The 27,380-nt window shown below is 39.5% G+C and overlaps 1 protein-coding gene across 6 annotated transcripts in view; it reads left to right on the top strand.

Moving 5' to 3' along the window:
• The window catches only part of CCSER2 (coiled-coil serine rich protein 2), a 52,560-nt gene extending 27,596 nt beyond the window's left edge, over positions 1 to 24,964 (top strand). For 3 of the 6 annotated variants that reach the window (XM_081861140.1, XM_081861139.1, XM_081861138.1), the window contains 3 exons: positions 525 to 611; positions 1,727 to 1,825; positions 19,323 to 24,964. In XM_081861140.1, the coding sequence (XP_081717266.1) occupies positions 525 to 611; positions 1,727 to 1,825; positions 19,323 to 20,132 (996 nt within the window). In that variant the 3' untranslated portion in view covers positions 20,133 to 24,964. Of the gene's footprint in view, positions 1 to 524; positions 612 to 1,726; positions 1,826 to 7,910; positions 7,996 to 11,170; positions 11,211 to 11,557; positions 11,617 to 19,322 lie in introns of all 6 variants that reach the window. The other 3 variants (XM_081861143.1, XM_081861141.1, XM_081861142.1) reach the window with 3 other exon arrangements.
• Positions 24,965 to 27,380: the final 2,416 nt, after the last annotated feature.

Raw genomic sequence — 27,380 nt, 5'->3', positions numbered from 1 at the left:
GGTATGTTGCCAGAGCGACCCCTCCCCACTGCTGTAAAGCGGGGCACACTTATGGGGCACCACAAGCTGTTGCAAAGCAACAGGCATCACCCTGGCCCCTGCAAGCCCAGTGCTGCTTTTGCGAGTGGCAGTGGGCTCACAGGGAGGGTGTCATATGCTGTTGAATCCTTCTCACTGCACTCTACAGCTGGAGGGCAGCTGAGGACACAACAGCTCACCATGCGGCAGAGCACCGTGACGCACCCCCCAAAAAACTGCCTGGGGTGATGGCCCCCCTCAGCCCCCCATTCTACGCCACTGTTAACTATGATACCAGAATATGGCCGATAATTGCAGTTTTGTTTTGTTTTTTGTTTTCGTTCTCAGCATTTGGTAATGAAAATAATGCAGAGCCTAAACTTTAAAAAGCAATTTGCTCCTAGACAAAGATTTTACTTTCTCTCTTCCCCGACCTCCCAGACAGATAAGAATTATATTTATCTACTTCATGGAAAATATTAAGATCTCCACTTTTTGTTTGCCAGACTGATGATTTGCTGAATGAGATCACACAGCTTAAAGAAGATTTAAAGAAAAAGGATGAAACAATCAAACAACTAGAGCATCGGCTTGTGAGTATATTATACAGTATGCTCTGCAGAGAATGTGATATCTACCATAATTTCTATAAATCAATGTGACAGCACTTCTTGTTCACTTGCGTGGGACTAACTTCAATATTTAAGTCAGTGGGAAATCCTTTTATAGGAGCTGCTTATGTAAATTGGAGCAGTCACAAGAATTCCTGGATCAGGAGTATGATACCTTAGTGTTCTTACATATTATGGCCATGTGCTGTGTATGTTAACTTTAGAGCACAGGATTCTGAAATAACAGGAGTTCAAACTGCACCATTCTTCATTTTAACATATCACACTGTCAATTTATTTTACTCTTAATGCAGCTGCAATTAGCAATTTGTATCAAGTATAAGATTTGACATGAGAAATCTAACTATACTTTAAAGAGCAGCAGATGATGTTTCTTATACTGTAAAGCCAAAATTACAATATTAACACATTCAGGGGAACTATTATGGAAGGAGGTATTTAAAAATAAAAATGAAAAACTCTCCAAACAGTTGAAGTTGCTTGAGTCTAGGTTCCTTTCTGGGAGACACTGGGTTGTAACCCATGACCTTGTTCTGTTTAGTGCAAGACTTCCACCTGTACAATGGGATGGGACTTTAATTTCCTGTCCTTGCTACTACCCCCCTATCAGTTATGGGTTTCTCCCCAACTTTCTGGAGGAGATCTGGGGGGTTTGCGGGGAGTGCATGGGGAGAAGAAGTCCTGTTCTGCAGGTGGAAGCCCTTGAACTAATGGAATAACTTGATGGGTTACAACTCTTTATATTCTGCACTGCTGTTTGTGTACAGTTTACACACTGTTCAGTTTACACTTGAATTAAGTATTTCTAATGTCTATTATGTGGATCAGCCTTTGGACCTCTGTATCCATCTTCTTTCTTAGCAGCAGTTTGTGGCGCCTGTTTTGCGGTGGTAAAACCCATGAGAGTACAGAAGGATTGTTTTATGGCCTTACTACCTCATATTTTGTTTAATTCATTTGCTAATGTTATATTGTGTATTATACTATCTGTAAGACATTTTGAGATGTTTGTGTAAAGTAACTAAAAAGCGTAATAAATAACCATCAAATCATTTGTCTTTTGCGTATGCATAAAGTCTGTTAGGTGTGTCTGCGACAGAGACAGCAAGATATCTGAACAGCCTGCGTGCACATATGCTGACAAATACACACAGACCTCCTGGAGGAAAAGTGCTGTGAGTAGTTGATGAAAAGTTACAGTTGTTTATGTAAGATAGCTCCTGGTTTAGATCCATTAGGTTTCATCATCTTGCCATGTTACCCAGGTTCTTTCAATTTCTTCTTTTTAGTTGTATATAATTTTAAAGATGTTTTGCAATCTGCTACATTGTATATACATAGTTATTTATCGGGTGATGGAGACATACAGTTCTTTGTGTATTTTTGTGTGTGTGTTGACTCTCATTTGAGTCTTAAAAATGCAATTTAGGATTTCAGATTCCAGTCCTTCCTGAGAGTCCTTCCTGATTCCTAAGTATCATTTTTAGGAATGCCATCAAAATGCAATATAGTGCTAATGTAATTCATATTAAACTTTAATATGAACTGCAGACATTCCAGAATCGAAAAACCATTTTGGATCTTAGTAAATCATTTTAGATGGGTTCTGTAGTCTATATTTAATTCTTATGGATTAAATTCACGGGAGTGTATCCAATATTTGTCCTACTCAGGATTGTTCCATTGAAATGAATGGACATTAGTGACTTACGTCAATTAGTTTCAGTGGGTCTGCTGTGAGTATAACTTAATTGGCTATAACCCACTATTTTCAAATCTCATGAGAATCTATTACTAGTACATATTTTCCTGGCAAGGTTACCTCTTTGTCTTTTTAATAACTGTCAAATTTTAGTCCTGGGTTTATTTCTGTTTCCAATTTTGGAATCTGAAGTATTGGTGTAGATGACAATATAATTCTTTACAAGTTTGATGTATTGTAGTAGAAAATTTTCTCCATTAGCATTCATAATGCACAGCAGCAGTGGAGCACACATTTACCAAAAATATGAAATAGCTCTCGTAAGAAAATTGTGATTCTTTTGGATTTCAGAATAACACTGGACACTAGCAGAAATTGCACTAGTTCTAGATTTGAATGAGAAAAAATGGGGTTCACTTGTCCTTACCCCTTTTAGTTAATTTGAGGTTAGTGTTTTCATCTTTCTGAGGAGGAAAGAGAGGATTTCCTAATTCTATGCATCTTATTCAACATTGATGGTTGAGCATCTTTTCTAGGGTAAAGAAGAAAATTATATGCAAACTGTAGCAATATATTTTGACTGTTGAAATGGCAATGAAGTGTTCTGTGATGTCACATGCTCTACACATCACTGATTTTTAATGGAGTTTCCTAGCAGTGCAGTTTATGGGTTGCTAGTATGCAGAATGTGTGCCACAAATGGTACAGGCACCTGTGTGGACTTCATAATATGGCTAGACGTGAACAAATGGTCCAGTGGACCCGGCTGTGGCATAATTAGGCCTGTAGCTCTGTCCTGCTCACCTATTAGTAAACTAGAGGCAAAATAGCACTAAAAGAATTGCCCTGAAACGGCATTATACTGCTCTAGTTCTCATGGCATATTAAACCATGGTTAAAAACAAGCCCATATTTTAATGTGAACATGCAGTGTACTAGTGCACACTACTGAAAAGTTCCTGTTGCTAAGTGTGGGTACGTTGCCAGGAAACAAGCCAGCATCTGGATTGTGATGCCTGAACCTTGGCTTGTTTCTCTCTAAACAGAGAAGCAGTATCCCCAGGTTGTTCTTTGCTTATTGTTTACAGTTTGTAGGCAGTGAAACAAATGAAAAGCCAGGTTCAGATGTCATCACAATCCAAACTCTGACTTGTTTCATGGCAGTGGCAGTAGTAGGGAAAATAGTAGTTTAACATGCTATGCAAACCAGGACATGATTTGAGAAGTACTATATGGTCTTTAGTTGTAAATTATTCTATGAAACTGCCCCAGAAGCCTCTCCTATACTATTTCTAAGAGTTGTTAGTGGACACTTTGTTGTGGACTAGAAGTGAGCTTTAGGGTTTTGTGCTAAAAAAAAAATCTTTCACATTTTTCAGTACATGATTTGGAAGAACAAATAACAAAAAAAACCATACTCAGATCATAGTGATTGGACGTGTTTTGTATATTTGTAGGCCAGGGGTCGGAAACCTAAGGCCCATGGGCCACAAGCGGCCCGCAGGGGTCGTTTAACCAGCCCCCGAGCCGCCCATACGGTGAGTCCCCACGCACTGTGCTAAACCAGTGCGGCATGGGCACTTGCTTCCATGGCGCCAGAAATCATGTCGATGCAGATGCCAGAAATCGCGTCTTCACAGACGCAGATGCCTGAAATCGCGAGTGTGTGCATGATCGGGCCCATGGAGGGATCTCCACTGGAGTGAACTGGCCCAGGCGCAACCCCTGTTGTAGGCAAATAAAACTAGCACAGTGCAATATGTACTGGAATTCATACTTGATTAGGTTAAAGCAAAACTATAAACTCAGAACTCCTGATTTGTCTCTTCTTGACATTCTGACTCTAATCTACTTTGAATAATTTCTGAAGGACATTTTAAATGAACCTCACTGATTCATCAACAAATTCTATAATATTTTATATTTTTATTCTTACTATTTTCATTTGAAACTAATTCAGTGATATACGCATATAGGCATGTTTTAGTTGACTTGTTGAGACCCCCATATTGAATAATTTTGTTTGTTTATTTATTTTTTAAATTCGTATAACGGCCTTCATACAAGGATCTCAGGGTGGTTCACAGCATAAAAACACAGCATAAAAACACAAAATGCATAATAAAAACAAAAACAAGAAGTATTATTAGAAACCACTGTCATTTTCCTATAGCAGAACAGAAACAATAACAAAAAATGACTAGCTGAAATACTGAGCCCATAGTAAATAATGAAAGGGGTTGAATGTTTCTCCTAATATTCCCCCCATCCACCCAGAACAAGATATTGTTACATGCCACCTCAGTTCCAGAGCAGTGTGAGATTCCAGGGTTTCTAGGCACCCAAGTTTGTGTTTCCTTCAGAATGAGGAACAGCAGAGACTGCGGTGTCTTTATGATATATGGTTTATTTACAACCTGAGCCTATGATGGAGGGGTTCACTGCACTAACATCCCAGAAGAGTCTTGCTTCACCCATAGCCACAGTCTTGGGTACGAGCAGAAATCAGGCATACTTCTTCCTCCAGCTTCTAACTTACACACACAAAACTCAGCTCACAACTCTGTCTTTATCTTACTAACTACACACATCTGCTACACAGAGCCACTTCCTTTGTTACCTTAATGACCCATACTTAGAGCTATCCCCAGAAAGCTTACCCGACTATTCCAGGATTTTGAATCCTTGCTTAGATTTTAACCCTAGCTGAATCCAGAAATTACTCCCCCCCCCCATATAAAATTTCAGTGTTGTAAGTTTACACTAAGTAACTTTTCTTTCAAGTTAAAAATCAGCTTGGAACAGAATTAACCCCTTGCGGTAAAATCGATTTTTGTGGTCTGATGGAATTCTGCAGTGTGCTGTAATAATTTGTTTTAAATATAGGAGAACCATTCTTGAAGTGGTGTATAACCTCCTCCACACACACACACACACACACACACACACACACAGGGAGGGGGGACATTAATTTATGATGATAGGCAAAATGTGAAGTTATTTTTCCTGCCCAATTTTGAGAAGTTGCTAAGGATAAAATGGACCCTAATTAGCCCAAAGTGTGTGGTAGTGTCACTTTCCCTTTCATTTTAATAGGAGTAGACTGGACACTTGCTTCAAAAGGAAGGACTTGTGTTTTACCAAATCAACTACAGTACAGAGCTTCTGTTGCTGCAGTTTTCAGGGCAGGCACGATGGTGATGTATCAAAATCTGCAACCTATCCCTGAGTTGTGCTACTTCTGGCTCTACCCATGGTTAATTTTCAGTTCTCCTCCCCCATTAGTTGTCAAGGGGGGAGAAAAAAGAATGCAGCAGCTTTGTTTCCACAAATAGGTAGGCCAGCTCTGCAGCTTATGACAGAGGGAAACATTTAAGCCCATTTTTAAACTTCCTTTTTACACCCCTCTGCAATAAGGTTACAGCATTACCTTAGGAATTACAGCTGTTAATTCATCTCTCTCATAAATATTACACAAGAGAGAGATGGGAGGGCAGGCATGCTAGCAGCTTTATAATGCATTTGTGTACTTCTTTGTTGTAATTTATTAAAGAAAAACCTTCATTGTTAATAGCTGGTTTTCAAAAAGATTCAGAAGAGTGCAAGTTATGTGCTAGGGGTTCAGTCAAAGGAAGAAGTGATCATAGCAACTTTGCAGTCCACCAGTGGGGGAAAAAACCTTTTATTATTTCATATGTTTAACTATGAATTACTGATGTTCAACCAAACCACCATAGATTTACTGCAGCCTTGTAGAAAAGGAAGAAATCTTGTTTAAAGGTTGCTCAGAGTTGATTCTTCACATAGGCAACCAAACCAATGGATATTTACGTAACTGTTTTGCAATACTATCTTTTCTATTCTTCATACCATTGTACTGTTCATTGTATGTTATCAAAAGTATCACCAATATCTCATGTAACATCAAGCAAAGTTGCTGAATGTTCTACTTGTATTGCAAGCTTTTGTTTTCTGGAGCTCAGCATAATATATAGAATCCACACATGCAGGTTATAGAACTATTTTAAAAATTTAGTCTCACCTGAAATTTCCCCTCTATCTAGCTAACTATGTAAGATTTAAATGTAGTGTGTGTATAACCCCCACCACAATATAATGACTGCAATTCCCTATGTTTCAACTTAGCAAAATTTGTCCACTCTTTCTAAAGTAGCAGTCCTGTGCATATTATTTGAGAGCAAGTCCTATTGTGGCTACCAAATGCATTTTTAAAAGGCCGAGTTACTCAGGATTCATGCATGTGTGCACCTGCTGCAGAACAAATTGAGAGGACGTGGTTTCACTATCCTCAAAACAGCATTTCTCTATTTATTAGCATGGAGACAAACAAACCAGGCACCCCTTTTTTTACATTAAAATGGAGATTGGTATTCACATGATGATTGCTGCTCAGAGGATGCATGAACTGGCCTTCATGTGGCAACCGTTTTATGCAGTGGCTGGAATGAAAGGCAATTGCCATGGATAATTTTTAACCGCTTATCAAACTATTTAAGCTTTTTTGGAGTTACATCTTTTTACAGTCTGAAACAAACCTAAAACCCAAGCATGCACTTGATTGCAATTATCCATGCTGTGATAACATTTTTGTTAGTCTGAATGTATTATATATGGGGCTATCCTTAAAAGATGGTTTGGAAACTACAGATAGACCCTGTACCATGAGACTGTTAACCTAGGGCATCTCATTAGAAACATCTCCCATCAGTATCAAAAGAGCTTCACTGACCACCATTTGATTTTCAAACCCAGTTTGAGTTGCTCATGTTGACGCTAAAGTCCTTTCTCAACATCACCCTGCCCACAAATTCAGCTATCTATCAACACTCCTCTTCAGTTGTTCTGATGTTGGACAAATGTGATGACTGAAAGAGGGAGTGCACCTAGGATCTATTCTGCCCTTTGGGTGCTAGTCTAGCTATTTTTATTTACCCAGGACTTCTAAGAATTTTACAATTTCAGTAAGCCATTTTAATTAGTGTATTGTCTTGTGTTTATGCTGATTGGATTTTGTGAGTTGTAATTATTTGTGTACGTCAGGCTTAACATCTCATCCCAGGTGTAAAGTGTGGGTCCCATTAAAACATCTTTCAAAGATCGTGAGGTATGCAGGCAATAGAGAATCTACCCCAAGTTCCTTGCTATAATCTTTTCAGGTTTGAAAGGCATACACTTTTAAAGCCTTCCCTGTTCTTTGGACATCTTCGCTGATCTTTATAATAAATTAGAATTTGATAAACAAACCACTTACTTACACCAGGTACTCTGAAACAATTTTAAAATGTATATAAAAAGGCTATTCTTGTCTTGATTGACTTGGTGTTGCATTTAATAAATACATTTCTAATACCTAAAGCCAATTTTTCCTTTAAATATTTTCCAGAATCGAGCTTTTACAAACCTTGCTGATCTTTTGACTTATTTCAGATTTAAAAGTACTTGTTCTTAGTAAGAGGAACAATGTGGCTTTTGGTGCTGTTTGCCCCCTCTCCGTTCTCTTTTTTATTATTCTTTCTCCCCCATCTTTCTCTGCACAGGGTGGGTATTCTGCTCCTTCCTTCTCTCCCTGGCAGGGCTCATTCCAGGCCATCCCTCGGACTGTTCCACCGCAACGCAGACAGAGTGAGTCTGTACTTCTCACTCATATCCCTCACTGTGCTCCAGTAGCAGTTTTCCCTTTGCACGCACTGTTCATTGTGTAGCATTCTGTTCTTTCAAGCAAAAACATCAGACACATGCGAGTCTGTGGTCTAACCTCAGCACCTCTTTCACTTAACGATATAACTGCAACTTAACAGCTTTATCAAATGGTTTAATAATAGATCTTTAAAGCTACCTGAAACCTTTGTTTCATCTATCCTGAAAGTTTGCTTGTTCTCCACCCTTTCATGGCTTTAAAAGTGTGTGTTTGTCCCGTTTGTTCATGTTATCAGCATGTATGCTCATCCAAATATATTTGTTTGATATTTGTGGAGATGTGTTCATACAAGTCATACTTTGATAACAGTATGTGACGCATTGCTATATTTGGAAAATTAAACTTTTCTTTCAGCTGTGAAGCTTTTCTAAGAGATCTCTCAATCAGCAATGTGCCAGAGTAACAAATTAAGGAAGTAGTGGCTTTTCCAGCAATGCATGATTTATTAATATTACTCATTAACTAGCAACAGCTTGATCTAAAATGGGATATTGTACTTTAGGCACAATAGAAAAGACAAATTTGTTGATTTGTACTGTACTAAAATAGAGTAGAAAACTAGTAAAACTGATATATTGTGAAGCACTAGCTTAAATTATTTCAGGGGAAATATAAAGTGGCTACCTTGTTTGTGTAAACATTTTCATTTGCTTATGGTAGGTTTTTTTTGCATTTTAAATTATCCATACCCCAGAAAGCTGATTTGCAAAGTAAGGATATATTCCAATCAATTTTATTAAAAGTTGAGTGGTGAAATACTTTTTTTAGTAGTTTGAGAATTTGCATTCTCAGCTTCAGTTAGATGCTGCTAAATAAATTAAGTATGGGCAGAAATTAAGATCTTCGGCAATGTTCTTAAGAATATAAAAGGATGATAACTAAAGGGCTACGTATGTTGTGAGAATGCTATTTGGGAACTAAACAAAGACTGAATACTAACTGGTAAACTTGTGTGTATATAAATATATATATGCTCTCTTTTGAACAGAGCAAAAACCTGCTCCTATTTTATATTGTGGGCAGAATTGGAACTGAGAACTGGCATTATTTCACCCTTTCCCTGGGATTTGGACTTTGCTATATGCAGCTCCTGCTGTGGACATGCCCCTGTTCTAAATAGCAGCACACAGATGTGCTGCATTCCCAACATGTGGTTCAAATCCATGACCCCTGAGATTCAGGGGGTCTCATTCCCAAATGAATGCCTAGTTTCCATTATACTGGACTACACTTGGACGAGGAACTGCTTTGGCTGCTTAACTGAATTTGCCTGGGCCCATCTTCTCATAGAGTTTGGGTTAGATAGACCTCTGTTGTGGTCCAACAGGATGCTCCTTATGATCTTAGTATGTCTTCCATATTTGGTGGTTCATTAATTTTCAGGGCTATAAGCTGTGCAGTGAAAGTTGCTTAGGGCTAGAAAATCAGTGAAATAAGTAATATGAAAGAGTTCAGTGAATGCACTGGTCTAGTTCACACATCACATTAAGCCACAGTTTGAAACAGGATGGAGCATCTATGGCCCAGGGGCCAAATGCAGCCCTACTGGCCTCTTCCCAGACCTTGGGACTCTCTCCGAGTAAAGCCCCCTCCCCAACAACACTGTTTCCCCAAACTACACCCCTAACTGGCCTTCCTTCACATTCTCCTTTAGAGTTTTTGCTTGGCTGGAATGTGTCCTTGGACGCTGATAATGACCCTTTTTTTATCTGGATGGATAAAGAGAGGTGTGTGAGCATGTGCAGAAACTAATGTACTGTAGAAAGGAGCTACCCACTTTTGCCTTCCCAGCACTAGCATGTGGTCCCCACTCCCAGAAGGTTGTCCAGATGGCAGTATAGTTTTCAGGCTGAAAATGTTTTCCGATTCCTAATTTAAAACAAACCTGTTTGCTTTTTGTGTTGTCCAAATCTGGGCTCATAGTTTGTTTCCTTCCAACAAATCACAAGTAGTAACCAAGGCTTGTTCTTTGCTCACTGCTTGACATTTGTTTGAGGGAAACAGGTCCAAACCTGGGTTCAGATGAAATGACAAGCCTAATTCTGGCTTGATTTGTCTGTGGTGCGGAAGCAGCAGAAGTGTGGAACAGCAGCATAGGAAGCTGCTTATGTGTCTAGACTAGGTGTGGTAAACCTGTGACCTTCCACATGTTGTTGGACTCCAACTCCAAACATCCATGGCTGATGGGATTGGAATCCAACAACACATGAAGGGACTGGAGGCTCCCCCATCCCCCATTTAGACTGGTAAACTTTAATCCCTCATACCCAGTTGCCTGGAAGCTTCTCTGTAAAGTCTTGGGTATGTGAACAGTCACAGAAGTGCTGATTAGTTTGATGATCAAAGGACCAATCATACCTATATTGAGTCAGGATGGTGGAAGTAAGTGGAACAAATATGGCATAATTTCAGGATAGAAACTTGTGCAAAACCAGCTAGGGGTTGGGCAGAGTAGTTGTGGATTTAGGAAATTATGAGCTGTGGAAATACCCTGACTCATTTTTGGGTGAGGGAAAGCCAAAAGCTTATAGTTTATCACATATTACTTTTTGAGCATTAATGATAGACTGCAGACCAGGGGCAGGCAATGTGTGGCCCTCTGGATGTTGTTGGATGGCAGCCCCTATCAGCCCCAGCCAACATGACCAATGGTGAGGATGATGGGAGCTCGACTATAACAACATCTGGAGGTGCACAGGTTTCCTACATCTGAAATAGACAAAGCCTTCAAAACAATGTGATGAGCAGGAAGTCCAGAGGCTATTAGAATTTCTGTGTAATCCTTCAAATTATCATAATTAGAGTCAATGCTGAGTTCCTGATAAAGGTGAGTAGAAATTAGGTGCCAAGTCAGTTTTGTCCTTTGAAAAGTTGGCATAGATTTGTTCTTAAGATTCAGGGATATACATGCTTTATGTAAAAGACCTGCGTTAGTACATTGGAATAAAAGCTTTCCTCAATAGGTTCATATACACAACCATGTAATGAAAGAGAGGGTACTCTTTGGTCATGGCAATTGCTCATTGTTGTGTCTTGGTCCTCTGACACCACTGTCCTTGTCTTTTTCTTGTCTCTGCTTTCCATTTTGCTATTGGCAAGGAGTTGAGGAATTAGTCCATTACTTCTATGATAAAGCGTGGTACAGTACAACTTCAGATTTCTTCCTCCTTCCACTTCTTCACTATTGTGTATGCTGCCTGCATGGTGCATGCATGTCAAAGTTGTGCATGCAGAGTTGTCTTGTTTTCTCCATACCTCATAACATTAATAGGAAAAGGCTGTTTGGTAGTTCTTAATGAAATCAAAGTAAATGTTTCATCTCACCTGTGTTATAAGCAAGAGAATCACATTTTCATGCCTGTATTTTTCTACACCTTACTGAGTGGCATTAAGTTGTATGCAAAATTGCAAAACATTTGAAGTAATTTCCAGTTTACTGTGTGTGTCTTATGTGGCAATTCTCTTCATTGATTTTCTGCTATTGAGCACCCTGCGACAACTCATGTAGAACCAGCCTTCACAGGATGCTGCTATATTGTGGCAGGGTATGTGTGGATCCTTTATACTAGAACATCTAGAGAAATCTGGAAATGGATAATTTCTAGAACCTATCTATATTGTAAAAATACATGTTGACAATATCCAAAGGCACAATTGGTGTTTAATACTTTGTCATAATCTTCTTCCTTGGTTAGACAGCATTGGAAGTATTCTACAGCACAATAAACATATAGTGCTTTTCTTAGTGCACACAGCATTGCATATGAGTTTTCATTAATCCTTATAACATCCTTGTAAGAGGCTTTTATTACGTCCATATTACAAAGTGAGATGGGGATATGGTTGGAAGAGTGATTACTTAATGCTTCCCAATGAGTTCATGGTAGAAATGAAATTTAAATTGGGACCTGACTCACAACTACTCCTGTCAAGCAACATTAGTTTCACATTAATGGAAAGCTCCACAAAACAGTTTAAACAAGTAGCTATCATATACATTTCAGTTAGGTCTGTACCAGGTGTTTGCTGGTGAACAACTTAAGGGTGAAAGTAGAGCTTTAGAGGGGAACCTGGCAACGGAGATACGTCTTCTGTTTCTCTGACATTTTCTCCATAAAACAAATTGATGTGTTTGACCCCTTCCCCTGCAGCAATTTTTTTACATGAGTGCTACAAAGCAGGCTGCTTTTTGTAGTGGGTGAAAGTGTTTGTGAAAGTCCCTCTCCAATTTCATCTCAGCCATGCAGTTTCAATATACTTCAGACTATACATGTATAGCCAGCCAGTCAACTTATTTAACCAGCTAGCTTATTGAAATACTTCTGTAACTGAAAGTAAATGAAAACTCAGGCTTAAATTAAACTAGACCTAAATTAAAACAAACTAGTAGTACATAGGCATTCCATACACTGGAAAGCACATATTAATGCCTATGCAGATTTCTACAGTTGATAGCATTTGTAACAATAAATGGCGTATTCATTGTGATTATAGAAAAGACTGTAATTTTGAATATGTAAACATATTTCTCTTGCTTAGACAGAAGGTACATCTTTAAAGTAAGCTTATTAAAAGTGACCAAACCATTCAATAATAACTTAGCAAATTTCCTTCTGGATTCAGTATAAATGTCAGTAATAAAAGTACATAAAAACAAATGTTTTTGATCACCTGAGCTCAACAAATCGAAAACAAGGAATTTTTTGATTCCATTCCTCATATCAAGTAGACAAGATTTGGAATATCAGTAGCCATATTCAGATTCTCATATCCTGGATGATTGAGCCAATATATGAACAAGACTTGTACCCACATAGGCAGCTTCTTCATTCCTCTTTATGATGACATGTTCTCCATTGGCCCTTCCATTAGGATAGGCCATGAAGGAGGCTTGCCCAGAGGGGAAATAATCTGGGGGCAGAAACTGAAGACCCTTAATGCTAATTAAAGACTTCCTGGCTTTACTGCATGGATGGGTAAAAGGCTTATGATATCTCTGCTTATTGTTAATGTAAGATTATCCATAGTGGCCAATATGAGAAATGTTTTATGCAGGGCAAACCATGTTAATACCTGAAAAGAATGTGGACCGTTTTTTAAATGAAGATTAGGAGCAAACTCTTTCCATCTTTTAGAGAAATGTTTTCTTAATTTAGCTATGATAAGGTGTGTGTAGTTTTTTTTGCCTGACATTGATTTTTTAGATATTGTGGAGTGATCCTAAATTTGGCATTGAAATCCAGTTTCTGGATTTGATTCTGCTTTGCTAATAAGGTATTAATCCATTTTAAGAGGCTTTTAATACTACATAAGGATTCAGAACCTTTTAGCTATAAAATTCAATTCTGTCCTAATTCAAACTTCTGGCATAGAAGTCTTTGAAATCTATTTTGTGGAATTTCTAGTTGTTCCGTCTGCATTGTTCCTCTAATCTTGGCTCCATATGACAAATTGGGAAAAGATTTCTGTGTGCCCTACCTGCAGGGGAATTAAATTTGGCCAGATGGCAGGTTTAGCAACCTTTTACTATGAGAGTGACCCCAATTGTTAAAGCAAACTGATTCAAAGAACTGTGAGCATAAGGAGAAATGCATCAATGCAGTGTAGTGCCACAGTGTAGTGGGGATTGGGTTATTGCAGTCTTCTCCAGTGTGGTGCCTTTCAGATGTAGTTAGATTCTCAGCTTGCATTATCCCTCATTTTTGGCTATGTTGGATGGAATTGGTGGAAACTGAGGCCTAACATCATAAGTTGGGGAATGCTGGATTACAGTATTAGAAACAAGAAATAAGGAAAATATAGGATGCAGCCTATTAATTTGAGTAGGCCATAGAAAGGCTTGATACTTTGCTTGTGCAAATGAAGGGAGTCCTTAGGGTCTGGAGTGCTCTTCTGTTAAGTCACAGGGCACAGCCCGCTACATTAATGCATTAGTGCAAAGATGCACTGCTACGACTACTAACTAGTGATTTTTAAAAATGCATAATTGGATGGTAACCTTCGGTTATGGTAGAAATGGAGAAAGGATCTGCACAGTAAAGCTCTGAATTATCCCTTTTTGTTTTCATCATCCACTGCCATGCTTCTCCACTTTGACAGTCTGGAGATGTCATGGCAGATACAAGCCAGGACAACCTTTCTGGCTCTTCTGCATGTCCTTTTCTGTTAACCATTTCTTTTCTCCCTTTCCATCTCCTAAAATAGTAAACTGTGGAATGTTAAGTCCTCCTACACACAGTGTTGCATGTACCTCCGTGTAACTTTGGAGTCTCCAGCAGCAGTTAAGTGACATACACACATGGAAGTTGGGGTTCTGTCAAGATTGCTTAGACACATATTCACACTTAGGTTGTCAACATTGTTGTGGAAAACACCTAGTTTACATACTGTATTTGTTGTGTGTACCTGCCCTGAGACAATAATAATAATAATAATAATAATAATAATAATAATAATAATAATAATAATAATAATTTATTTGTACCCCGCCCATCTGTCTGGGTTTCCCCAGCCACTCTGGGCGCTGCCAACAAAGATGAAAAATACACTAAAATGTCACATATTAAAAAACTTCCCTGAACAGGGCTGCCTTCAGATGTCTTCTGAATGTCAGGTAGTTGTTTATCGCTTTGACATCTGATGGGAGGGTGTTCCACAGGGCGGGCGCCACTACCGAGAAGGCCCTCTGCCTGGTTCCCTGTAACTTGGCCTCTCGCAGTGAGGGAACCGCCAGAAGGCCCTCAGAGCTGGACCTCAGTGTCCGGGCAGAACGATGGAGGAGGAGACGCTCCTTCAGATATACTGGACCGAGGCCGTTTAGGAAATTAATGCATCATATTTAATGTTCAAATCTTCAAATTGCTTTCTTAGCAATTCCTTATGTTGACAGCAACTCTAGGTGCTGGAGGAAATGTAGAAGAGCAAAGGTGGGCATACAATTTAGAAATATGAAGAAGTAGAACGTCAAAAAGATTATAGGTAGGCACTGGACAAATGAGAGAAAATGAAAGAATTTCAGGCAAGGGGTAGGATTTACAGGTGGATTTTCTTCACATTATGGTACCTGGCACTTGTATGCCTTCTTCTGGTAGTAATATATTTTCATTTCCTTGAGTTGCCAGTATTTTTACTGGGGCATATGGTCAGAAATGATGGACTGCTGGGAAATACAAGAAGTGAATAAATATAAAGAAGTGAGTAAATATTACAACATAAAATGTTAAGAAATGTTGATAGTTTAGAAATATTTAAGGTCCTTGGAATAGTTGTTCCTGCATTTCTTGGTACATATAGAAAATCATTAATACAGCAGTCAAGTGCATATCTGCTCAGAAGTAGGTTTTATAGTAAAGTGGTATTTACTGTCAGAAAGATGTGCCAAGGATTGCAACCTTAGAATATTAAAACACTTTGTGTCAATAGAATTCTTTCATTTTGTAAAGGAGACTTTGCAATGGCTGTCTGTAGTTAGATTTCTACAATACAAGAACAGTCCTAGAGTGCAGTTAAGAAAGGAGAAGGGGTTTCCATGACTATAGGAGATGTGCGTGTATGGAAACACACACACACACACACACACACACACACACACACACGTTGACAAATGTTATAGCTCACCCAGTCATGAATCTCCAGGACTGGGCAGTTTGAAGACCACTTAAAGCATCTCTGGCCCAGGGAGATGATGCACTTAACCACATGCAGAATATGTGGATGTTTTCATTTGAGGCAACCTGCACCTTCCAGGCAAGTCCCCAAGCTGCTTTTTAAACTCCCCTAAGCAATAAAAGAGTACAGTTGGGGAGCTACTGATAAGGAAACTTCTGCTTCACTCTGCACCATAAATACTGGCTTGTTGAGAAAAAGTTATTTTCACTTTTGTTTCAGTCAAAATAAGATGGTAAAGCTTGTAAAAAATTACTGAGGTGGATGGTTGGATGGTTGTGATGATGTACTGCAGTGTAGAAGTGTGCGCACACTCTCTTTTTCACTCACACATGGTGGCCTCCTAGATCCTTGATGATGATCATCATCCAGAGGGGCTTAGGAAGGAAGCAGAATGTTCTAAAAGTGCTTCTGCAACCTGATCAATGGATGATTGCTGACCTGAAAAAAGTACAGCATTTGTACATTGCATTCTGATTACCTGCTTGAGTTTTGCTTTCCTCCCTCTTTCTATAGTGTATGGGAATCCTCCTAGCTTGATTCTGGTATAAGCTGTTACCATGCATATATCTTGCAGTCACACCACTTCCACTTGTTACTAATTATATTACTTTATTTTGGGTCACTTTGTAACTGCTTTTAAAACTAGCTTTTCTGGGAAGCTGTGTAGTCTTCTTTCTCTCTCCCACTCCCACAAAACATTGTAGTCTTCCCTTCAGCCCTGCACAAAGTGACTACACTCATGCAACAGTGGTATGTCTTCTAACATCACATCTACAAAGCTAGGACTGCTATACAGAAATTAACTGAGAACAAAAATAGGCTAGCAACCCAGTCCTAACATATACAGAGCTGTATCTACCCACAGTGTTGACATAATGATCATTGTAATGCCATTTTTATTTTGAGGTTTAACGTGTCACATTGGCTCAATTTGCAGTTGACACTAAGCTTAAAATACAGCTTAGCATGAATGAGTAAGGCCTTGGATAGGAGATCAGGTTCACTTTACTCCCCCAGTCCTACTGCTCTCCTGTGAAATAAGCCACAGTGGGGACATCTCTGCCACACAGGCCTAATCAGACCCACTGAGCTTCCACATTTGGCCCACTAGGCTGTTTTGGTTAAGCCATGCTCACATGTCCTACCTCTGATGTCATCTGTAGCATGAAGTGTGTGGCAGGTAAAGGTACAGCTCTTTGCTGAAATTGAGTTTGTAGGCACCACTGGTCAGCAGCACATGCAAAGCCCTATGCCTTTGAACCCACTGACACACAACTGATCAGTAGAGCTTGCACTGAACCTTTGTTCACATGGTTTGATGTCAGACCATGTAGGCAAAGGAAAATGCCACATGAAGGGTGAGGGAGGTAAGCATCTGACCCACTGACTAGCTCTAGTTCCCCATCTGAACCTAGACTCAATGGTTTGTCTGGAGTGAGACAAACTATGAAACCTGGTTCAGATTACACACTAAGCCAAGCCATAAAAAAGCTCAGAGCAGCGCAGCAGGACAGGGGGAGCAGCAAAGCGGCAGAAATATCTTTTCCAGGAACTTCCACATTTGCAATAAGCCAATGGCTTACAGTTGTGTGTGGTCCTGGTCTTTGACTACCGTATTTTTTGCCCTATAGGACGCACTTTTCCCCCTCCAAAAATGAAGGGGAAATGTGTGTGCGTCCTATGGGGCGAATGCAGGCTTTCGCTGAAGCCTGGAGAGCGAGAAGGGTCGGTGCGCACCGACCCCTCTCGCTCTCCAGGCTTCAGGAAGCTATCCGCAAGCCTTGCAAGCCAACGGGAGGTCCTGCAGCCCACAAGCTCGGGGGACAGCGGGGAGGCGCAGCGCCGCCACCCCGCTATTCCCCAACCATGTCTGGAGGCTGGCGGGGGGGGGGGGAGAAGCAAGCTTGCTTCTCCTCATCGCCAGCCCCACAAGCTCAGGGGATAGCGGGGAGGCAGAGCGCCGCCACCCCGCTATTCCCGGACCTGATCTGGAGGCTGGCGGGGGGGAGAAGCAAGCTTGCTTCTCTCCCCCCCCCGCCAGCCCCACAAGCTCGGGGGACAGCGGGGCAAGCCGCTGCCCCACGGAGGCTAGAAAGGCTGTCCCTGAAGGCAGAAGAGGGAGACGGAGTGCTCCGTCTCCCTCTTCTAGCTTGGGGATGGCTGCGCAAACCTGGGGGGGGGAATAATTCCCCCCCCCTTGATTTCCCCCCCAAAAAACTAGGTGCGTCCTATGGGCCGGTGCGTCCTATAGGGCGAAAAATACGGTAGCTCTCGATACATTCCAACTTTGGTATTTATGTAGAAAGCTTGGGACTGGATAGTCAATATGTTCCACTGATTTGCAGTGTATTGATCTTGTGATGGGTCAGGGTACTCCAAACTATAGTCTCCAGGTCTTTCACTTTCTAAAGTTACGGGAGAGGGAGGAGCACATTGATATTTCTTACAGAACTAAATGTAAGCCTTTGTGTAGGGTAGGGTTTTTTTAAGTGCCCAAAATTCCATTGGAAAATGAGATGAACCTATAACATGCGGTGAACATAATAGTCTGCTTTATCTCACCCAGTTCTGTCTGCTCTGACAGGTGGTAGTTTTTTGAGGTCTCATGCAAAGATCTTCTCCAACCTTGCTACCTGTGTTCATTTAAATTGAGGCAGTATGAATGTGGCTATTGTACACAAAGCTCATGCTCTTTCACTTAGATATAAGTTCTTTGTTGTATATTTACATCCTTTTCTCAGGTGTGGCAATTGCAATATAATGTTCCTAAACTCAGGGTTCATTCTGTATAATTGTATTATGCAGTGACTTCATTAAAAATCTCTCTTTTTAATCTCTAGCTTTATAATCAAACCTTCAATTCATCTGTTTCTTGAAAAAAAGTATTTTCAATGCATTGCAAAGTGTTATTTTAAAAAGGGGGGGGGCAGCAAATTCCTTATGTCAATGGCGGGTATGCAGTTCTTGCCCTAGTTGCAAAAGCATTCTGCAAGCTCTCAGTTCAGACCTTTGACAACAATCAGACCATCTACTGGCAGCCCATTGAGCTGTCAGGTAGCCGGGAGAGAAGCTTGGCCTTACCTACAGTTGACTTATTGCCCCTTTAGGTTACCTCAAAGGTAAAGCAGCCCTCAGCAGAAGAAAAAGTTTCCCCTCCCCACCTTATATAATAAAACCTTAAGAATTTTATTCATAGCTGTAGCGTATGAGCACTTAATAGGAAATTATAGGTGTAACTTCTCATTTACATGTGTGTGCCATTAAATTTGCTTACCATTTCTTGGGCATTAACGTTCTTTTTGCTACAATAGTATGTGTGTGTGGGTTTTTATTGTTTGATCTGGCTATTTTTCCTGCTACAATTGAGTTAATAAATTTTCCCCTGTGTTGCACAATTTATTTGAGATTGCTGGATTTTATTCTTTTGTTGTTGCAGATGTCTGGAATGTTTTTCACCTGTTTTTCAAATGTAAACTTTTGAGGGAAAAGCTGGATTTCAAATTACCCTAACAGATCAGTGTGTCTTTCATTTATATTAGCTGATTTTTACCTAATTGTTGGCATGTAACTCTCTCTCCTGTAGCCTCAAGTACTACAGCCTTCCAGCCACCTTCCCAGTTTCACAGACCTCGCCCAGGGAAAATTAATAAAAACGTCACTCACCGGGGCCCACAATGAACCAACAGAAGACCAAAAGAAAAGTGCTGGCCATGAATCTCAAAATGCTGCAGATGGCTCCTTCACCAATAGCCTAAATGAACTGAGCACTTTAAATACACAGTTAAATGTAAGAAAGTCAGAGGAGAATGCACATTCCACCAAGAATGTAAAAGTTAGAGAGAAGCCTAAAGAACTGTCTGGTAGAAAATTTAATACACTACATTCGCATCCCTCTTCTCACTCATCTTCCCAAGTTAATACTCAAGAAGTGCAGACCAAATTAGTTCTAAAAAACAATTGCTCACGGACAAACCAGGCTTCAGCGCCAAAGAGTTCAAGAGCCACCAAGACTCCGAAGCAGAATGCTTTAGTGCCTCCTCCAGTAACGGTTGCAGCAGCATCTGCAGATGGCTCTTCTGCTTCAAAGGAGCCTGAACAGCTGCCGCCAAGCTACCCAACACAACTGCAGCTGGCATCAAGTCAGTCTGACCTGAGTCATAAGAGCCAGAAAATCTCAAAGCTTCGTCCTCCAACGATTTCCTTTAGGCCCAAGCAAATGACAAATCCAAAAATCATGATGCCTCCTGAATCTCAGAATACCTGGTCCAAGACAAACCACTCAAGGCAACTAATACAAGCAAAAGAAAATATGCAGAATCAAGATTCAAACATTCATTCTGGTGACTGTGTGGCTCCTAATCGGCATTCCCGCCTCCCTAAACCAAAGACATAATTGAAATCATGACTTGCATATGAACATCTCAATGTCCTGTATTGTAAAGCTGCTTACTCTCACCCTTTCTTGTCTCAGTCAAGAATCTTCATCAAAAGCATGCATGCACTGAATGCTTCAGTTCTTTTGGTACTTAACTATTATAGTCTAATCTCCCTTGATTTTGTGCCATTTAGAAGTCTGTGCTATCCATTGATTGCATTGCCCATTTGTCCCCTTTTAAGATTGTTTGGCTTAATACTAAAGTTTGAAATGGCTACTGGTTGCTAAGAGTAATGCACCATTTGTTTGAGGAGGACAGGCTGCTTGCTGGAAATGCAACCCTTAGTAGTTTGGACCACTGAATGTTAGGTGGTTATGGATACACGTTTGGCTCTGACATCAACTATAAGTGATAAATTAGTTTTTTATCTTCAATCTCAGCCATAATTCTGACTCTGTATCTCAGAGACCTATGCAAAATGCTCCTATTTATTACAACAGTGAACCCAAGACTGTCTAAATGATGTATATTTGGTGTTGAATTGGGGTTTTTATGCCAGGAGGATCCCAAATTGCTGTAGTTACTTTATATTTCACTGTTCACAAGCGGCAAACAAAATTTCACAGGGTGAAATGGATATTAGTTAAATTTTAAACATTAATCCACCCAAAACCTTTTCATGCAGATAGTTGTAAAATGGTTATGTGCTGTGATCCTGGGAATAATGACTCAGTGACACCTGTCTTGTGGATTTTCGCAACATAACTTTCATGTTAAGATTTAACTTAATTGTAACATTATTTATTAATTTATGTTGCTGTTGCAAGTCTTATGAACCCAACTTGAAATGTTTGCACAAACCTTTGCCATAAATGTAGGGTTTTGAAAATTATTTTTCATAATAAAAGCTTGTTTTTTAAAGAAATATTTTTAAAATACACAGACACACTTTGGGAAAGCTTGTGGAGTCATAAAAACAGAACTGGTACTCTTTCAGAGATTAATAATATTGCATTTGTGGCTAGTTCCTAGGTATTGAATGAGGGATGGAAAATGACTGGTAAAGGAGAAAAAACTCTTAGATACTCTGTATGAAGATGGTTGTAGTTTAAATATTTATGGCGCAATGAAGTGTAAAGATATACCTGTAACTTGCATTAGCAAATATGCAATAAAATGCTCTTATGAGAAACACTGCACACACCCCAAAACCAAATATGTAGTAGGTTATCTAAGTCTTACTCGAATGCCAACCAGAGAACAACGGTTAGAAGGTAGCCTTTTCAAATGTTGCCCTTTGTACTGTTAAATGAAGCAGGTGTGAGTACATTACAGTAGTAGGTTTGAATCCCTTGTTGAATGCTATCTCAAACATTGATACTTCATAAATGAAACCAGAGCATTTGCAGCTTGGGCTTCCTTTAATCCAAGAATATATGCCTCCCTCCGAAGGGATGTTGAAGACGTTTCCATAAATCAAACATGGTTCATTAGTCATAAGACTGACGAAGAATATCCTCTTAGGTTAACTATATCTATGCACCTTAAACCTGTAAGAGCATATGTTTGTGATTGCTGTCCTCAACTAGGGAATACTCTCATCTGCCCAAGAATTGTCAACAGCAGGAAACATTTTCAAGATGCAAAACTGGTCGGTGGGAACTGCAGATTGTGAATTTTGCCTCCCAGCACCTTACATTTCTGTGATAACTGATGGGGAAGCTCTATCATTGTAGGCTCCCAATGCAATTCAGAACCCTCTAAATTGCTTGAAGGCGGCACATGGGTCTACATGATTCCCAAGAAGTTATGCTTCAATATGTGAAGGGTCAGAATGAGGCCGACAGCCCCTGTATAACCCTTTTGCATGAGTAATGCATTAAAAGGGCTAAAGTACAACTAACTTCCTAAAGCAACACAACTTTTTTAAACATCAGTTGCCTTTTTGTGACCAGGGATAGGGTAATACGAGGTCCTACAATTTAAATTGTACAATGGTTTTCTCAAACCTTGAAATGGATTATAACTCAAATTCTCACATTATTCTGTTTAATTAAGGCAGACTAAACGCTTCCTTTTATATTCCATCTGTCCAAATAGTTTGATTAAATGGTTACTTGCTAGATGTGATGCTCACAGTAGATATTTTGGCATTTACAGTGGCACAGCAGTTTGTGTTACAAAAGTGTTCCTTTCTGGTTGGAGTCAAGGTGCAATTACAGCATACTCTTTGAAAAACAAATATAGCATGATCCCATATTGACATATACAGCTGGTACTCAATGTTTTTCCAATATTCAAACATTACTGGAGCAGAGGTTATTGAAACATCTTCTTGCCCCTTTAGATAAATTCAGACATCTTGTTGAAGAAAAGAGACCAGCTATTATTGGTAAATGAAGTTTTAGGAATAATTTAATTATATCTTGTCATTCTACATCTACCCTTATTAAGTCAATTTCAGTCCAGCTACAAAAAAATAATTTGCCAACCCACCAACATGTAGAATGAGCAGTCTGACAATTTGCTCTTCTGGAAAGGAATTGTCACTTGCCCAGGGCAACTACTCTAAAAGCTGTTTCCCGTTATTAAAGACCTTTGCACCGCATTTTAAAGCTTGGACTTTTACAGATTTCCTTGGATATAAATTAGAAATAATTAAATTATTTATTTTTTAAAATTAATATTACTAAAATAACTGTATTCCTCAGAGCACTTAATGAAAAGTTAGCGCTGGAGATGGTCTTGGTTCTATTTCTTAAATTACTAAAATATAGTACCTAATGAAAATGAAGTATTTTCCAAATATAATTTTAAGATTGCATGCCCTATTTTTTTAAAAAATGTCTGGCAATTTAGAAACAATGCAGAGGATAGCGGATCGATTACATGTAAGGTTTAGATGGATAATCTAAATTGATTGTGCTGCCAGCACATGCAAACTTTGGGGTGGGCTGAGTTTGCCACTGTCCCTAGAAAAATGAGTTTCCACCCTGCCAAAGGCAATTATCTGACAGAGGAAGCTTAGCTAGGGGCTTTCACCATCATGCATTTGTCAGTCTCTAAACTGGATATGTAATCTTTCCCCAAGTATGACTATATCAAAGAAAGTTACAAAGTATGTTGAGAAAGTTCAGAGTGTGAGACAAAGCTCTTTTAGGTGATGAGAGGGAAAACTGAAGGCTCATGGTGGTTTGGAGAAAGTGCTGTTTGGAGTGCCAGGCCTGTAGTGGGACTGTAATGGTTATATATTTCAAGAAATATTAATACTTACTTAAAGGGAAGAAATGTCATTAGCACCAATAGAGATGATTATTCTAAATGCAGATATTTAAAAATTTGGATTTTGTTTAGATTTTTAAACGTGTGCATTCTACCTTTCTGGATCCTCCTACGTTATGCAATAATTCCTAAAGTGTTAAACAGCTCCTCAAAACGTATATATATTGAAGATACCTATCTTTTAATAATAGCTGTAAAAGCGAAACAAAACTAATTTTGCACTTTATAAACTATGAGCTCCGTTGCTTGGAGTTGTGCCTAAATTTAATCTAAATGCCTGTGGTTGAGTTAGTGAAATAGTTTTTCATTATGCATTGGAATTAGAGTTTGGGCTTTTAAAACAATGGCAGCTTTCCATGGATGATGCAGCTTACAAATGCCGCCAGCCTCTTCCATTCCCTGCCACCTGTTCATTATTATCTCCAAATGTTCACTGTATCATTGTGCATTACTGCAAGGTATTGTCCCCCAAACACTTGTCTCACTAAGCATCCACTTATTTAATACCTAGCATTTGCATACTATCGCTAAAAAATTGGGAGCAATTTCTTTTGAAGGAGAGGCCCCTGGAGACACCAGAACAGAGGCTTAAATACTCCACTTTGTTCTTCAATTTTTATACGGTTCGATATGATTTTTGATCTATTAATGAAACCATGTGCAATACTAAGCACCCTCCTCCCCAAAGTTGAGTGAATCATTTGTGTAATCAATGAGCATCAATTCTTTCAAGTGGTTCTCAGACAAACATATAACATGAACTCCCACTCCAGCTATGGTGAAGTTCAAGTTGACTGCACAGAAATCAATCCTTGGTCTCAAATGCTGGGTTTTTTCATTGCTGTTCTAATGCAGCATACATACATAGAATGGCGTTTGTGATTTCTTTTGTTCCTTGCATGTCAGTACATGTGCATTCATGAAACCTTTCATATACTGGTAGAGTAATATGTCTGCAGATGAAACATAATTACTTTTTTTGGCATAACTATCTGCATTTTTGCTAGGCACTCCTTCTTATATCATTAAAATGGATATTGGTTTTGGAATGGGGTTTCCATTTTGTCTTTGTTTTCACCTGGTTGCAATGATTCTCTGACCACCATGGGCACAATTCAGGCAAAGCTAAGCACATTTAAGGCCTGTTGATTTCCATAGGTGAGTTTGGTTTGTGCTTGGCTCTCCCTCATTGAAATCAGTGGGACCTGTGTGCTTAATGCTGGTGAAATTTGTCCTGCTGAAATGCAATCATGGTCGTAGATCCGGGTTTCAGTCTCTTCTACAACCATGCTCTCGGAAAACTCCAAAATATTTTGATCACTGCTGTGGTAAAGCTGCTCACTGCCTACATAAATGTCAAAAGCACCACAATAAATTAATATTAACTGCAGTGTTAGTATTAAATTTGGTACTAGCTGCAAAAGTACCCTTAATACATAGTATTTCGTTTAAAAAAATATTAAAGTAAATACTGTATATTGGAACTTGCTTGTAAAGATGATTTAAAAACTTGTATGTAAAGACTTTCCTCAGTGTTGCTTTAGTGAATAAAAATCATAATTCTGAATGTCTTTGTGTGTTAGCAGTCATTTGTCTGCATTTTTGTGGTTTGCTTGGGTAGATTCTGGGAGATGCAGAGTGTTCTGGATCTTAATTTTAAAATGAGCATTCTGCCGCCTAGTGTTATCAACAGAAATCTGAACAAATCACAATCCGTTGGTTCATCTGAAATCGAATGTAATTTTAGATGAACAGAATAATGGAAATAATAGGGTAGGGACAACAATGGGTCCTACAAAAATGTTTTGAACACGTCCAGTCAAAAGTTAATGCAACTGCATTCAGTCAAACTTACTCCCAAGCTATGCATAGGAATTCAGTCATGCTAATTTTAATAAACTGAGTATTACTACATGTCCTGTTGCTTTTTGGATTTGGTGTGTAAGACTGCACAGCTGCTTACATTTTAAGACTCCTTGGGGGTAATGGCTTTGGGGCTGCCATGATGTACTCTCTTATTTCTAAATTTACTAGTACACCACTGTGCAACAATCTTTTAAAACAATCTTTTCACTCATTCGGTATTAATCCTTATTGTTATTTGGTGCTATCTTGCTGTCCACCTCAGAAGAAAATGTCTATATAATAGTTGAACATGTAAAATATTAATAGTTGGAGGGGACAAATATTCTAGTTAATGTACTTTCCTGCTTTTTAATATTGCATCAGTTTGTGCAGTCTCTAAATGCTTCTGCAGATTGCTGCTCTGAAAGTAAGGATTTCATGTGGGAACTTGGATTTCATTGGATATAAAACACTGCAATCCAGATACACATTTTGATGCCAACACAGTCATTTGATGGGACGTGACTTACAGGTTCTTGAAATGTAGTATGCACTCCACTCACTCCTTGCCTTTCATAAAAAACGATGTCAGGCCTACTGTGATTTTAGTGTGTGTTTCTTTAGCACCTAGCTCTATGTAAACACTTATTTTTGTATTTAACCTTACCACATTTGTAGGCCATACATTTTCCAAGGATCTGGTAATTTCACCGCTGAATCCTCTTAACACTTTCATAAAGTGACTGGCCAATGTGAGTGAGCTCAAAGGCCTTGTATGAATTTGTACCCAGCTCTCTCTAGTCCTAACTCCCAGCAACCTGTCTACTGTACTACATGGGATGTCCTCTTCCAAATAGCATTTTAACGTCTCTTCGTCTTTAAGGTACATTAGGCAGATAGTCACTTGGGCAAGGACACCCATTGAACACAAAGGATTTAAAGCAGAATTTCCCATGTCCAGGCCCAGCAATCAAACCACTGCACCCAATGGAAGAGGCAGCTTGAGAGGAACTGGTCTACCCCAGCCCATAATGGATTGCAGTAAGCCCTCAGTTTATGTGGGGGTTACGTTCCATGGATTGCTCCTTAAGCCAAAATCCCATATAGTCAAAACAAATGGGGTGCAATGGCAGTTGGGATTGCCAAAGTCTATTTCCTCGACATCCGTCTACTTTTTAATTGTAAAAGAAAAAGAAACAGGTCAGGGACATAAAGCTAAATAAACACAAGTTAAGTGCATGTAAGTTATGGGCTTACTGTATACTAAATCGCCTAGAGGTAAGGATTGAAGTCAAGGCTAAGATTTGTGCAACAAACAAGAGGCAAAGTACCAACTCTCTTTCCACAAATAGTAGAGCTCTGAGGAAGATGGCTGCTTGCTTCCTGTTTCCTGCTTGTGTCTTCACAAAGCAAGTGGGCCCATGCCGTTTCTGAGCTAGCCCTAAGAAGTCTGATCTCTAATGCAGCCATAGCCCACGTGGTACAACTCCCATGATGCATGACCATTGACCATAATGGCAGGGGCTAATGGGAACTGTAGTACAACAACATCTGGAAAGGCACCACGTTAGTTACCCTTATTCGAATGTTACAAATTGATTGCAGGAGAGGAAGAAAGAGAAAGAGAAAGATCTACTATGGCAGCCTGAGTCCAACTAAATCATCAAACCAGGCATCACCCCCTGGCACTCAATCCATCTCAGTTCAAGAGGAAGCTGTTCCTCCTTCACCCAGTCTTTAATCAAAGCGCCTAGTATTTAGTCCCTCTGGCCAAGCCAAGTAACTTAGTTCAATTCAGTTCCAATTACTACTACTATTTAAACTGGAAAGAGCAGGCTGTGCTGTTGTCAGATGTGCCTCAAGCCAGGAAGCATCTGCTTTTCTCCAAATCAAGAGTGGAAAAGGGAGTGTGAGGCAAGAGAAGGTAATAGATGATTTAGAAGGGGATGATGTTTCACCATGCTGTTTTTGTTAATGTGGCCTTTCTTTTTCACAGCACTGCGATGGTCTCCAGTGCCGGTGCTTCTGAATAGCATACATTTTTTGACTAGGTAGTCCTCACAAGGTGATCTTACTACAGTGGTACCTCAGGTTAAGTACTTACCAGTAATTCGTTCCGGAGGTCCGTTCTTAACCTG

Source organism: Podarcis erhardii, assembly GCF_964252035.2.
Source record: "Podarcis erhardii genome assembly, chromosome: 5".
NCBI lineage: Eukaryota > Metazoa > Chordata > Lepidosauria > Squamata > Lacertidae > Podarcis > Podarcis erhardii.
This window is presented reverse-complemented; position numbering and strand designations above follow the sequence as displayed.